The sequence below is a fragment of the Mirounga leonina genome, unplaced genomic scaffold (genome assembly GCF_011800145.1).
Source record: "Mirounga leonina isolate KUSES-001 unplaced genomic scaffold, KU_Mleo_1.0 Mir_353, whole genome shotgun sequence".
In the NCBI taxonomy this organism is placed as follows: Eukaryota; Metazoa; Chordata; class Mammalia; order Carnivora; family Phocidae; genus Mirounga; species Mirounga leonina.
This window is the reverse complement of record NW_023270699.1, coordinates 3,187,527-3,200,982: the sequence shown is the minus strand read 5'-3', so window position 1 is coordinate 3,200,982 and position 13,456 is coordinate 3,187,527. Positions and strand designations below refer to the sequence as shown.

Sequence of the window (13,456 nt, the reverse complement as noted above, 5' to 3'; positions counted from 1 at the left end):
TGCCCTCGGCCCAGGGGCGGGACCTCGGCGGCGGAGCGCGCGCAGCGGTGGCGTCAGTCCGGTGCGACCTCCGGCGCGCGCGGCCGTCCCCGGGCGCTCCCCCGAGTCACCGTCATGGCGGCCTCGCTTATGCTGCGGCAAGGACGGTCCGGGGCGCTGAAGGTAAAGGGGAGCCGGGCCGCGGCGGGGAGGCCGTGTAGGGCCAGGGCCCTCTCCGGCCGTCCTGGTGGGCCGTTGACCCGCCTCCCGGGTGCAGGAGGGGACGCCGGGCCGGAGCAAGTGGCCGTGGGGCGGGCCTGGCGGGCCTGGCGGGCCGGCGAGCGGGCGCTGAGCCCGGCCACAGCCCCTTGGCCGACCCTGATCACCTGAGGAGCGCCAGGCGCGCGGGGCCGGGGCCACGGGGCCACGGGGCCACGGGGCAGGTGCGAGGGCTCCCAGGTGTCAGAACCGTTAAGGACGGCGTCTTGACCTCTTGTTTAGCCCGGAGAGGAGAGGAGGGGACTTTCAGGTACCTGGTTCACCTGGTAACTTACCGGGCAGCCACTGGGAAGTCAGCCTACATTACCCCATCTGTGAAAAGAGGAAGGAAGAAGGGCTTTCTTTGCCATATAGAAAAAAATGTAAGGCCCCCTAACTGTAAATTTTAAACGGCTCTTACTACAGAAGCACTAACTGTTCATTGCAAAGTAGAGTATAGATCGATGGGGATACCTGTTTCAGAGAGTCCGCCGTTTAGTCCTTGCAATACCTGCTTCTAAATGATTGTTTCAGCTCTCATGTGTACACATAGACGCGTACTTGCAGTCATAAACATAGAAAACATATTTTTACCTTCACATATGTAGGAGAGGCACCTCTGTTCTTTATCCAGCTCCTAGAAAAGTGCTCAGCCCATAGCAGCTGTTAGTAAGTACATGCTGAGTGAATTATCAGTTTATAAGATGTTTGCCACTTACAATATAAACGGTTGAGAAGCAGTTATTGTTCGTCTACATCATTATTAACAGCCAAATAGTATTTCTTCTACTTAGCGTTCTAAGTATAGGAAAACATTCTACAAAAAAAATCAGAGTATTTTGTAGGTTAATAGGTAATTGGGGACTACAAAAAGTGCACGGGAGAAGATCTGTTTTGACATTTCTTGGAGTTACATAATAATGACTGTCCTGTGGTTTTTTTCTTGCAGTTTTTTTTTTTGTATTTTCCAAAATTTCCATAACACATACGTTACGGAAATTGTAATAACTATGAGAAATATACCATATGAATGCTTAGTAATAACACATAGTATTTCTGTGTTGTAACAGCTTCTAAATGGCATTACTCTAAAATGTCCATATTTGTTCATTCTTCTGTCAGACTATGCTCCTAGAAGCACGAGTGTTTCGAGGACTTGCTTCCACGGTTTCTCTCTCTGCAGAATCAGGGAAGAGTGAAAAGGGACTGCCACCGAATTCCAAGAGGCAAAGTCCACCAAAAAGTAAGATTTTAATGGTAGTCGTAAGGGAAAGAGAATGCAAAGCAAATAAATCAGTGTGCTTTCCAAGCATGAAAAGTTTTACTAACTACGTAATTTGATTCTTCATTTCCAGCAGTGTCCAGATTATAATCAGACATAAGATCTGTGATGGATTTTAGACCAAATATATCAGTCATGTAACAGTCTTTGACTCAATATTTAGCCCCGAACCAGTTCTGCTTGTGTTTTCTAAGTGCCATACTCTAACACGCAGCAAGGGGATGCGGAGTGCAAAGGTGGGGGCATTTAGATGGCCCAGGTACAGATCCCACACTCCCATGGTAGCTCTGAACTCCACCTTGCTTTTCTTTTTAAAAATTTTTTTTTTTTTTTTAAGATTTTATTTATTTGAGAGAGAGAGAATGAGAGGCAGAGCATGAGAGAAAGGAGGGTCAGAGGGAGAAGCAGACTCCTGCTGAGCAGGGAGCCCAATGTGGGACTCGATCCCGGGACTCCAGGATCATGACCTGAGCCGAAGGCAGTCGCTCAACCAACTGAGCCACCCAGGCGCCCCCACCTTGCTTTTCTTCCCCCAGTTGTGGCTTTTCTCAGCGTCTCTGAAACTCAGATGTGGCTTCCCAGGCTTTGGTTGGCCATGGTCCAGGGTTGCAGGCATCTTTTTATGACCGTGGAGAGGGAGTTAAGGGCAGGCACCGTTCTCCATTACAACTTACTTTGATGAAGCATGATGTCTGATCTGTTTCCAGCTCTTTTCATAGTCATTTTGATTGTTATTGCTGGTTTTTACTTTTTTTTTTTCCCTCCTGAATACCAATGTAGCATATCCTCATGGAAGGAAAATAGAAAGTGCGACAGTATATTTTAAATACTTCTAGGAATTTTATTTTCTACTCCCTGTTCATTACTAAAAACTGATTATAGGGGCATCTGGCTGGCTCAGTCCCTGGAGCATGCGACTCTCCATCTCCAGGTTGTGAGTTTGAGCCCCACATTGGGTGTAGAGATTACTTAAAATCTTAAATAAAAAAATGAAAGATGTATATGTACAGTCTCTGCAAACCTTTGACTTTTATATGTGGTTCAGAATGATAATTTGAGTTTGTCTTATTTTCATCATTTACCATTTCCTCAGTTTGAATATTTGAAAGTGCTTAGATATTTTTTGTTTTATCCCTCCTTGGAGTACACACAAAACCACTGGTAGCATTTAAAATATTGGCCCAGTTGAGTGTGCTAGCCCCTGACTGCCTTTCATGCCCCATCGATTGAGGAAACACCCCTTCCTGATGGTGGCTCATTGCCTGGAGGCCTGAATTCAGCTCAGGTGAATTCTTTTTAACTCAGAGTGTTCTATTCTGTTTAACTCAGTCCAGTTTTAAATCCAGTGTTCTTTCTTTTTTTTTTTTTTTTAACGAAACCAGAGTGCCATGATCACTCCTAAAAAAACGTTTACAGCCAGAATATCGGTTCAGTTATGCATTATGCCTGGCACATTTTTGATATTCTTTCACTGTTTACTGATGATTAGTTGCATCTCATTACTAATGTTATCGCTGCCTTTGGTGAATTTTAGTCTTGTATCTGCTCTCCTACCTCCTAGGTTTATGACACTGAACTAATGAATGAGTGGAATGGGGTGCTGGGTCATGGGACAGTTTTGGGTGCAGTTATGAGAAGGGAGCACTGAGCTGGGAGTTGGGCTTGGGCCTGTGTCGTTTCCGCCCTTGGACGCAGTACCTCCCTGCCAGAGCGGGGCCAGTGCGAGATGCACGTGTGTGCTGTGTCCATCATAGAGTGCTTCCAGGTGGGAAGACAGGATCCAGAACCACACTGTCTCTAATGCACATTACATTTATGTCCCATAATTTTTTTTTTAAAGATTTTATTTATTCATCTGAGAGACACAGACGCAGGGAGAGAGGCAGAGGGAGAGGGAGAAGCAGGCTCCCTGCCGAGCCAGGAGCCCGATGCGGGGCTCGATCCCAGGACCCCGGGATCATGACCTGAGCCGAAGGCAGATGCTCAACCATCTGAGCCACCCAGGCGCCCCTGTGTCCCATAATTTAAAAATAATTTTAGGGGCGCCTGGGTAGCTCAGTCGTTAAGCGTCTGCCTTCGGCTCAGGTCATGATCCCGGGGTCCTGGGATCGAGCCCCGCATCGGGCTCTCTGCTCGGCAGGAAGCCTACTTCTCCCTCTCCTACTCCCCCTGCTTGTGTTCCCTCTCTCGCTGTCTCTCTCTCTGTCAAATAAATAAATAAAATCTTTAAAAAAAAAAAAAAAAACAGACAAAAACTATCATTATAAAAAAAGTTATAATAATTTTAATCCGTGTATGAAGATGCTTCTAAATTGACATGTGCAGGTCTCCATGTCTACCTGAAGTGTCAGTACTTAAAAGACCGGTTGAGTGTCAGATGCACAAATGCTTTTTGCCTGCTGGTGGCACATTGCCAGCTTAAACCCCTGTCCACTCTCAGTGGCTTTGGGAGCTCTAACAGAAGTTGCCTGCATGCAGACTGGTCCCTGAGCACTCACCCTTAGGGTCTCATCTCTAGTCAAAGGGACTGCCTCAGAGTCAGGAGCCGGGTATTACAGAATGCCTTCTGCCTCATTCTCTCTGGAGCTCCAGCTTCTTGTGGCCTGTGCTTCCTTCCTGCGGGGACCCACCAGTACAGATATGAGTCCAGGGTCTCCTGGTAGGTCCCCCCTCCCACAGAACTGCCTGGCTCCCTGGCTTTGATGTTCCTTTGAATCCGGGCACTAGGCTGAGGCTTACCACAATCTGTATTCAGTCATTGCTGTGTCACTTTTTAAAGAATCTGCCAGGAAGCCAAAGTTAATTATCCATTTCAAGTCCTTATTTCAGTTTGAAACGTGAGGAATCTCTGGAAATAGGGATTCTTTGTATTTAATCCTAACCAACGGTGCCAGGCACTGTTCCATGCACTCCATATAGTCTCTTGTCTGGTCCTCACAACCCCGTGAGGTAGATAGTAGTATCCCTGCAACGTAGATGAGAAAGTAGAGGGAAGAGAGCCGTGAGCTACTCAGGGTCACACATATGTCAGTAGCGGAGCCGGTCATGAACCCAGGTAGTAAGCCCCCACTGTCTGTGTTTTTAATCACTGTGCTGTCTTGCCTCTGAAAAAAAATCTAGATTCTCATGTATTCATTAAAAAAAAAAAAAAAAACTTTATAGCCCTGTACATCTAAAAAAAAGCTTTTAATTAGCATATAAAATTTGAGTAACTGATTCCTTCATATTGTCAAAATGTGCGTTTGTTTTTGAATATGCTTTGTTTCCAAGATGAGTTTTGCGACCCAGTGAGAAGATATGGACGAATTCTAAGGTGGCTAATCCATTTCAAACACCAATAGTCATTTTTGCCTTTAATAGGGAGACTACTAGGGGTGCCCGGCTGGCTCAGTCAGGGAGCACACGACTCTTGATCTCGGGCTTGTAAGTTCGAGCCCCACATTGGGTGTAGAGGTTATACTTAAAAATAAAATCTTTAAAAAAAAAAAAAAAAGCTTTGATAGGGAGACCACTAAAAACTTGAAGGTCATGCCCTCACTTTTCAACTGAGCAGAAAAGAGATTCGGGAAATGTAAGTTCTGTTTTGAGAGGAGATAGAGAAGCAGTAGGACTTCTCTCGGTGCTGTTGCTAGAATTTGTAGGCCTTTATTGTGCGTAGGCTGTTATGGTCATTTATATGATCTCTCACAGAGTAGAAACAGTCCACAAAAGTCCCCGGTTTGTGCTGTGAGACAGGCCTCCGTGGCTAGACTTATTTACGTAGCGTTGTGCTTTCATATGATTTTCAAGGAAGGTCAGCATCAAACTAAAACATAGAGTGTATGGGCACCCTGCCTCTAGATAGAAGTAAGAGACTTCATGTAAACAAACCAGTAGGGTCATAAAGTGAGAGCCCTCATTCCTCTACATCAGAGGGCTGTTTTTCGGGTGACCTCATTCTGCACTGCACGGTTGGGTGCAGACTCTGGAACAGCGTTTACTAGTGGCAGCTCCAGATCATTGCGGCAACTTCCTTTTGAGTCACAAGAGGACACTGGGCCCGGGCTGCAGAGGGCCAGAAATTGGCTGTCATTAAAAAGCAAAATGCAGGGGTACCTGGGTGGCTCAGTCGGTGAAGCATCTGCCTTCAGCTCAGGTCATGATTTCGGGGTCCTGTGATCAAGTCCCCACATCAGGCTCCTTGCTCAGCGGGAGTCTGCTTCTCCCTTTCCCTCTGCCCTTCCCTCCAGCTCATGCTCTCTTGCTCTCTTTCTCTCTCAAATAAATAAAATATTAAAAAAAAAAAAAAAATGCGGGGCACCTGGGTGGCTCAGTCGTTAAGCGTCTGCCTTTGGCTCAGGTCATGATCCCAGGGTCCTGGGATCGAGCCCCACATCGGGCTCCCTGCTCCACAGGAAGCCTGCTTCTCCCTCTCCCACTCCCCCTGCTTGTGTTCCCTCTCTCGCTGTGTCTCTGTCAAATAAATAAATAAAATCTAAAAAAAAAAAAAAAGCAAAATGCATTACCCTGTTTTAGTCTATTAGCCTTTCTATGAAATTCTTCCAATAATTTAGCATGAATAAAAGAAACCTTAAAACATTCTTATTTCATATCATAGAAATTTCCTTTTCAAACAGAATTTCTAAATGATATCACTGTTGATCCCATTTGAAATTTTCTTTCCATTTTCAGTAGATGATAAACCAACCTATAGTGTGATTTTTATAACTTATTTGCAGTTTTTTAAATCTCCACAACATATTTTGGAAGATTCAGGCATTGTAACTTTTCTATTCAAAGCAGCCTATCTAAGATGCACCTTATTTTAACTTAATTTTTCATACTTGGAAAATTTAGGCTCCACATAAACATGGATGAATGATAGAGGTGAGCAGGCTGGGGGGTGTAGGGGCCACGAGGAGTTTCTGAGCTGATTCAGGTAGAATTTAGAGAGAGAGAGAGAGTTCAAGTGCATGTACACTCCTTCGCCTCATTTTTATGTTTAACGTGATCCTGGAGTTCTGTGTGAGTTCTGAGAGTTAGCTGCATCAGCACCTGCTCGGCATTCAGAATGCAGATTCTGGGCTGGTAGGTAGCCACAGCCTCAGGCGTGGCATGGAGGAGGTGGTGCTGCTGGTGCTGGGGGAGACGATGGCGGAGGGGGAGGTGATGGTGGAGGTGGTGGTGCAGGTGGTAGGTGTGAACAGTCACTCTGCTCTGCCGTGCCGTCGTGCCCTTTTACACTGCCCATTTTCCCCTCTGTGGCCCATGTCTGATTTGTGGTTACTCCTCCGTTTTCTGTGATCATTTCCTGTCATTCTGTCACGTGCAGGTCCCTGAGCTCAGAAAACAGTGAGAACCTGTTGTGGATACTGGTAAGACAGTGAAGTTAGGAATACATTTTTTCCACTTGAGAGAAGTAGGATTGAAATCTCTTCAGTATCAAATAGACTCCTACACTTGAAAATAAAGACTCTGCGTTTGGAGTTTGCTCATCTGTAATGTATTTTTAAGATTTGCTTTAGATTTGGAAAGTAATTTTAACTTAGAAACACTTGTCTTATATTTTTCCTCAAATCTGTATGGTTAGAAAAGATTTTCCACCTGAGAAAATTGAATGAAGTTGGTTCTAATCAATGTACTATGCAATTTTATTTTTTTAATAATTGACTCTACAAAATGCAAGGGTTTTATATTAGCACTTATTCTTTTTTTTTTTTTTTTCCAGCTTAAAACCTGCTGTTTCCAATGATATACACATCAAGTTATTTTAGACATTTTTGGTCATGTAATACTTTTCTCTGGCTAAAGAAGTCCCCAAATGGCTTGTGATTTTGAAGGACTTCTCTTCCCCATGGGGCACATTCATTTGAACGAAATTCTTCCCACCCCATGACCCCCCCCAAAGCTCACACACACGTATGCATACACCCAAATGATGCAAACCAGGCTCTTGTCCCTGTTCTGCTCTACTGTTTTGTTCAGAAAGTTCAGGCTCATCCAGTATGGATGACTTTCTTAATATTTGAGAAGCATCAGTTTTTTAAAGATTTAAGAAATTACACATTTTTTTTTTAAGATTTTATTTATTTATTTGAGAGAGAGTGAGAAACAGCATGGGAGGGGAGGGGGTCAGAGGGAGAAGCAGGCTCCTCGCTGAGCCGGGAGCCCGATGTGGGACTTGATCCCAGGACTCCGGGATCATGACCTGAGCCGAAGGCAGTCGCTTAACCAACTGAGCCTCCCAGGCGCCCCAAGAAATGACACATTTCTAAAACCTGTAGTAGTCATTTGGAAATATCTTATAGTTTAACCATTTGAAATTTGGATGAAATAGTAGTTTAAAAATTATCATCAAAGAAGCTCTCATTGTGAAAAGTGGAGATAAGTTTGTTACTTCTGTTGGTAAAAATCCCTGTTTTTAAATTTTTTAGCTGCAAAGAGAAACATATACATTTCTTACTGTTCTCTTGTCGTGTGGCTTGGCTTTGACCTAAGAATGTGTTCTCGTGGAACATTTCTTAGGATAATTACATTGAAGATATTATAATAACAAGCTGTTAATAATGAAATGTCTGTGACTTACTGATGAATTTAGATTGTTTTACAAAATATTGAAAATAATATTCCTCTTTATGCCATTTCCTAGATGTAGTGGAACCAAAGGAGAGGGGCAAGCTACTAGCCACCCCAACAGCAGCTGAATTGTCCAAAAACTTGTCTTCACCCAGTTCTTACCCATCAGTTGTGAATCAGGGCGGGATGGTAGCTAGCCCTCGCCCCAGTCCCGATGATAGCATGCTATTCACAGATGAAGGGGTTCCAGAGTTTTTGTCAAGAAAGACTTTGGTAGAGTTTCCTCAAAAAGTTCTGCCTCCATTCAGAAAACAGGGTTCGGATTCAAAAGCTCTTCAGGAGAACAGGGGAGGGACAGATGATTCATCATCCTCTTCGTCTAGCTCCTCCGACTCAGAGTCTGACGAGGAGGGCAGCGCCTCCAAAGTTGATCCTCAGATGATGAGGAAGGGCAAAGGAGGGCTTCCAAAACCGCAGGCCTCCCGTTCCCTTGAAAACAGAGCCCCCAAAATTGCAACATCAGCCAAAGAGAAGACCCAGTCACAGCAGGGACCGCCAGACCCCAGCCTTCCAGAGAGACCCCGTCAGGCAAAGAAGAAAGGGCCCACTGTGAAGCCATTAGAGGACAGAAAAGACACTAAACCAAAAACCACAACACCCAAGTTACAAGCAGACCAAGAGTTTATGACGCAAAACGTCAAGGAAAAACAAATGGAGAAAATATTTAGATCAAGTGAAAAAGATAAAGAAAGTCAAACGCCACCTGAAGTTAAAAAAGTCTTAGCTGACCGTACAAAGTCAAGATCGTCTACACGGCCGGCTGGCATCCCGGTGCCCGTGCAGTTGTCTGAAGGAACCGGAGAAACCCGAGCGGCAGGACAGCTGCACGCACCTCCTGCGACCAGAGAAAGGCATTTGGAAAAACAGGTATTGGAACATGATGGAGAGGTGGCATTTCCCCCCGTCGACAAGGAAAGTTCGGGAAAGCAGGTAACGGGAGGAATCCTGAAGGCTCAAGAGGAGATTTTGGAAGACCAGGTACCAGGACGACATCCAAAGCCAGCTCCTGTTCCTAAGGAAGGCGTTTTCGAGGACAAGACCGCAGGCCCGGAGCTTGAGGGAAGAGACGAGATGGCTGTAGAGTCGGCGCCTCGCCTGGAAGAGCCGGACGACACCCAGGGTATAGCTTGACTTGTGCTCTCTTGAGAACCTCCTTTCCTGTGTGGGTGGCGGGCCGCTGGAGGCCCATGCGGTGTGCACAAGCGCTCCAGGTAGTCGGCCCGTTCCGCGGTCTCAGCTAAGCAGAGGATGCCGTGATTGTGAATACTGCACACCTTAGCACGGCCCCTGGGGCACTTTCCGCTGACTCTGCAGTGGAAGTGGGAGCGCTGGGTCATTTCTGCCCCCCCGGCACCTCCCTTAACTTTGGAGGCGGTCCACGGGTCCGTTTCGTGAACCTGCCGAGCCTCTTCTCAGAGGAAGGGGTCCCGGGTGACGCCCTCGGCCGTGCTCGCCCTGCTGGGAGGGTCCGAAGGGCAGCTGCTGGGAGCAGTGCCTTCACATTCCTTAGGCCTGAGGGGCAATCCACGTGTTAGGAATCAGAGCAGGAAGTGACCCAGGGGCAGCCCAGAGCCGCTTCCATCTTCTTTCCACCGGATGACGTTTCCTTCTCTGATTCACCCGGAAAACACAGTGGGCTGCTTTGTTTTTCCATACTGAATTTTTATGAAGGGCTATTTTGCTTTCATAAATGTTTAGTATTTTATTCCTTTTATGCTGCCGTCTGGCGGTGCACTGACAGTTACAGAGGCATGTGCAGTCGGGGGTCCTGGCGACGCAGGGAGGGCAGGCTCCGGGTTCAGAGCCTGGTTCCGCAGAATGCCTGTAAAATGCATTACTAACAAACCCGGCCCCTTCCTGTTTGCTCTGTAGTCTTCCTAAAGCCTCCCCTTGCCTGATGTTATGTGATCATTGTTACTGGTTACTGGTTATGTGGACAGAATTTATGTGTTTTCTTCCCTCCGTTTTCTCCCTCTGTTATTAATACGCAAAAGTGCCCGCGCTTGCCAGACTGGTCAAGACATCAAGAACTGCATTTCCTGATTCTACTGCTTCAGTCATTCTGCTATGAACTGGAGAGGAATGCCCAAACCTTTAGGATGATGACAGGGTTTTCACATTGCAAACCATTTTGAAAACAGTTTGCTTCTAATTTTTCATGGATGTGTCCTTTTTCCCGCATCCCTTATGCCCTTCGGAGGCTAAGGCCACCACCACCCTGGAGCACAGCCCATTGGCGGGTGTCCCTAAGTCTTCCTGCTCCCGCCGCCTGGCCCCTTGCCCTCTGGTGGGATTGATTTTCATACAAGTTTTCTGAACCCACATTTCCCTTCAGTTAACACCATCCCTGTATCTGCTTTGAAGATGTCCCTACCCCACATTGGGAGTCTCTGCTCCTTGAGATTGGGAAGATGTCAGGTCTGAATAAGACATCATTTTTGTTTAATACAACTGAACACATGAAAAACAAAGCTTTTGATATGAATTCAAATAGGGAAACTAGGTTATTTTCTGTGCAGCCCGTGTGGAAGTTGGGAGAGCCCCAGTGGCAGAAGTCTAGGATCAGCAGGCACATCACCCGGCCCTCTGCCCGCCACCCCCACAAGCCACACCTCGTGCCCTCTTACCACCTGGCCTGGGGCAGGAGAGCTGCATTTCTTTTGCTTCAACCACACACTTTTAGTTCTACGATTACCAAACATTTTTTTTCCACGAAAAGAAAGAAAATCTAGTTTGTATATTTTAATCTGAATCTAAAGTATACCAACAACTTTTTCAGAAAACGTTGAAAACTATACACCTCATTTCCATTTCCCCTTAAGTTGGTTGTTATGTTATTACAACAGGGTCTGTCTAATTTTCTTGTATCCAGAGACTTAACAGCCTTAACTTAAAGCTCCTGCTTTCTGTAAATGGTTTATTTCTAAGACAGATTTCTAATAGATCTGTTTTTTTTTTTTCTTGCATCTTTAAGTGGCCTGAAAGTCCCTCCATAACCATTATAGGCATTTTCAAAATTCTGCCAAGTACAGGACCTAGAAGTCTACAAAGTCAGGTATTAGGACACATCGTAAGAACCATCCCATTGCCCCCATTGTGAAAGCTGTGTGTTTTAGAATACATTTTCCTTGATTTGGCTTCTGAAGATCCTGTTGCTTTCACAGGTTTTCTAATTAGTTTATTTCAAGCAGGGTGTGTGAGGAATGCTGGGTGCACGGGTGTCTGAGCTGAGCCCTGCGGAGGCACTTTCTGTCCCGTGTTCTCACAGGCCTTGCTTTTCCCCACAGAGCCTGCTCAAGCCGCTGGCCTTGCCGAGCCATTCGATAACACCACGTACAGGAACCTCCAGCACCATGACTACACCCCGTACACCTTCTTAGACCTCAACCTGGACCTGTCCAAGTTCAGGATGCCTCAGCCCTCTTCAGGACGGGAGTCGCCTCGCCACTGAGCGCTCCCTTGAGAGAGTAAACCTTCTGGTGTCTGGGCAGCAGAAATAAAATCCGCACCAGTCATGAGGCCTGACGTGTATAATCGGTGTCCCTTTTACCGTGAACAGTGAATTAACAACACTTCTCTTTGTTCAGCATGCATTTAGAAACATCTGTACAGAAGGATTTTTCTCCCATGATCCATAACCTCAGAGAATTGTAGGCACTTTCCATCACTGTGATCCCACTATGTCGAGTGCCTGGCCAGTTTAACGTTAGTCTGCTTCACCAGCTAGGTGTTGAGAAATGTAATGATAACTTCTAATTTGGTAGACCTAGTTCTTGATAAAGCAAAATTAGGAGTTTTACTAATTTTAACTACTGTATTGCAAAGGAATTAAACATTAAATATAGCACTTTATTATTAGAGAAGGAACAGAATCTTTCTGTTCACCTGAATTAAGTATTAGATGTAGACTCAGGGAAGTTTTCAGCGGTGGGATTAGGGAGAGGTGAAAGTTTCGTAGGGTCCAGCAGAGCAGCTCTGCCCCCAGATGGCCACCGCGGACTCTGAGCTATTTTGGCTACAAAGGGTTTCTGGGTTGGCTGAGTGACCTTCCAACGCTCATGATAACGTCACTCACGTGCCTGGGGATGTAAGTGGTGTGAACAGGCTCAGGTGTGCGTTGGGTGGTGTGTCTGCACTCACACCCCCTGGGGACGAAATAAACCATCTCCTCGGAGAAAGTTACAGGTGGAGGTGAGGTTACTCCCCGACCGCAAGAGCGGACATGGAAGATGGGCCCGTTTGTTAGGGCAACACAGCTCCACCGGAAGGGGAAGCCCCGCCCCCTCCACGAATCCGTGTCACTTCATGGTCCGCTTTGTTCTCGGGTGGCCCTTGTTGATGTGCCCAAACTGCATTATCTCACTTCGTTTGAATTCTGGTCCTTGGCCTCTATAGTCAGTTTACAGCAAACAACATAGTGTATTTGTAATTATGTCTCATTTCTGTAATCCTGCATTGTTATGTTAGTCCAGGTAAGTACCGAAATTGAAGACTAGTATTGTGATTATCTGCCTCGTGTCTTACTGCTTCTGAGGGCTTAGCATCTCGGTGAGATTCTCCTCATTACATTTTTTTTATTGTAAAAGTAGTAAAACCATGTTACCCAATAGAAAGGAAATGGGAAATACCGGGAATCCGCCTTGCCACCCTCCCCGGATTGCCGTCCTCCCTGGCCTGCCCGGATGGATGGCGCCCTACAGCACAGAGTTTGCTCTCTGGGTGTTTTCATGTCCTAGCTGGCTTCACAAACCGGCCACAGGACGCGCGTGGGCCGTGCCGGGGGCGGTGGAGTGCAGAGTGGTGCGTTTCCCTGGGCTGCTCCCGCGGTGGGGCCGGGACTCTTGACGGAACAATGAGTAGGAGTGTATCTTCATTTGCATGAAGTTTTTCCCTGGTCATTTTCCAGTCTCTCTGGGAGCTGGTTCCCTCTCCGACCTCCAAAAACCCTGGAGAGCCAACACAAGGGGCGCTGGCCACGGCTGTGTGTGTAGGACCCGCCGGGGTGCATCCCCTGGCAGCGCGACAGTGGCCCACGGAGCCCGGGTTCTGGACCCAGGCTGTCCCCCTGCTCTCTTAGCCCTGCCAGAAACGTCTGTGTGACCATAACTCATGCCGTGTTCTGTACTGTTTCCTTAAGATGGATTTCCAGAAACCGCTCTGATGAATCACATGTGATTCACAAACATTTGTATTGCTTCAGTTTACACAAGGTTTTAATTTTTTTATTTTTCATTTTTTATTTTTTAAAGATTTTATTGAGAGAGAGAGAGAGCAGGGGGGGGGGCAGAGGGAGAGAGAATCTCAAGTAGGCTCCCCCTGAGC

At 46.4% G+C, this 13,456-nt stretch overlaps 1 protein-coding gene across 2 annotated transcripts; it reads left to right on the top strand.

The window, feature by feature from the left end:
- The first annotated feature begins 34 nt into the window (after window positions 1-34).
- NDUFV3 (NADH:ubiquinone oxidoreductase subunit V3) lies at window positions 35-11,986 on the top strand. 2 transcript variants are annotated; one of them, XM_035030106.1, is made up of 4 exons: window positions 35-162; window positions 1,360-1,480; window positions 8,148-9,254; window positions 11,422-11,986. In XM_035030106.1, exons 1-4 carry the CDS (start codon window positions 115-117, stop codon window positions 11,583-11,585), a joined length of 1,440 nt encoding a protein of 479 aa, XP_034885997.1. In that variant the 5' UTR covers window positions 35-114; the 3' UTR covers window positions 11,586-11,986. The 2 variants fall into 2 exon arrangements, with proteins under 2 accessions (XP_034885997.1, XP_034885998.1); XM_035030107.1 differs by lacking the exon at window positions 8,148-9,254 and having other exon boundaries at window positions 37-162.
- Window positions 11,987-13,456: the final 1,470 nt, after the last annotated feature.

Bases quoted from the DNA above. Each gene is read 5' to 3' on its own strand.
- NDUFV3 (XM_035030106.1), top strand. From the start codon at position 115: ATGGCGGCCTCGCTTATGCTGCGGCAAGGACGGTCCGGGGCGCTGAAG. The intron at 163-1,359 runs GTAAAGGGGAGC...TTCTTCTGTCAG, and splicing joins GACGGTCCGGGGCGCTGAAG to ACTATGCTCCTAGAAGCACG. The intron at 1,481-8,147 runs GTAAGATTTTAA...GCCATTTCCTAG, and splicing joins GAGGCAAAGTCCACCAAAAA to ATGTAGTGGAACCAAAGGAG.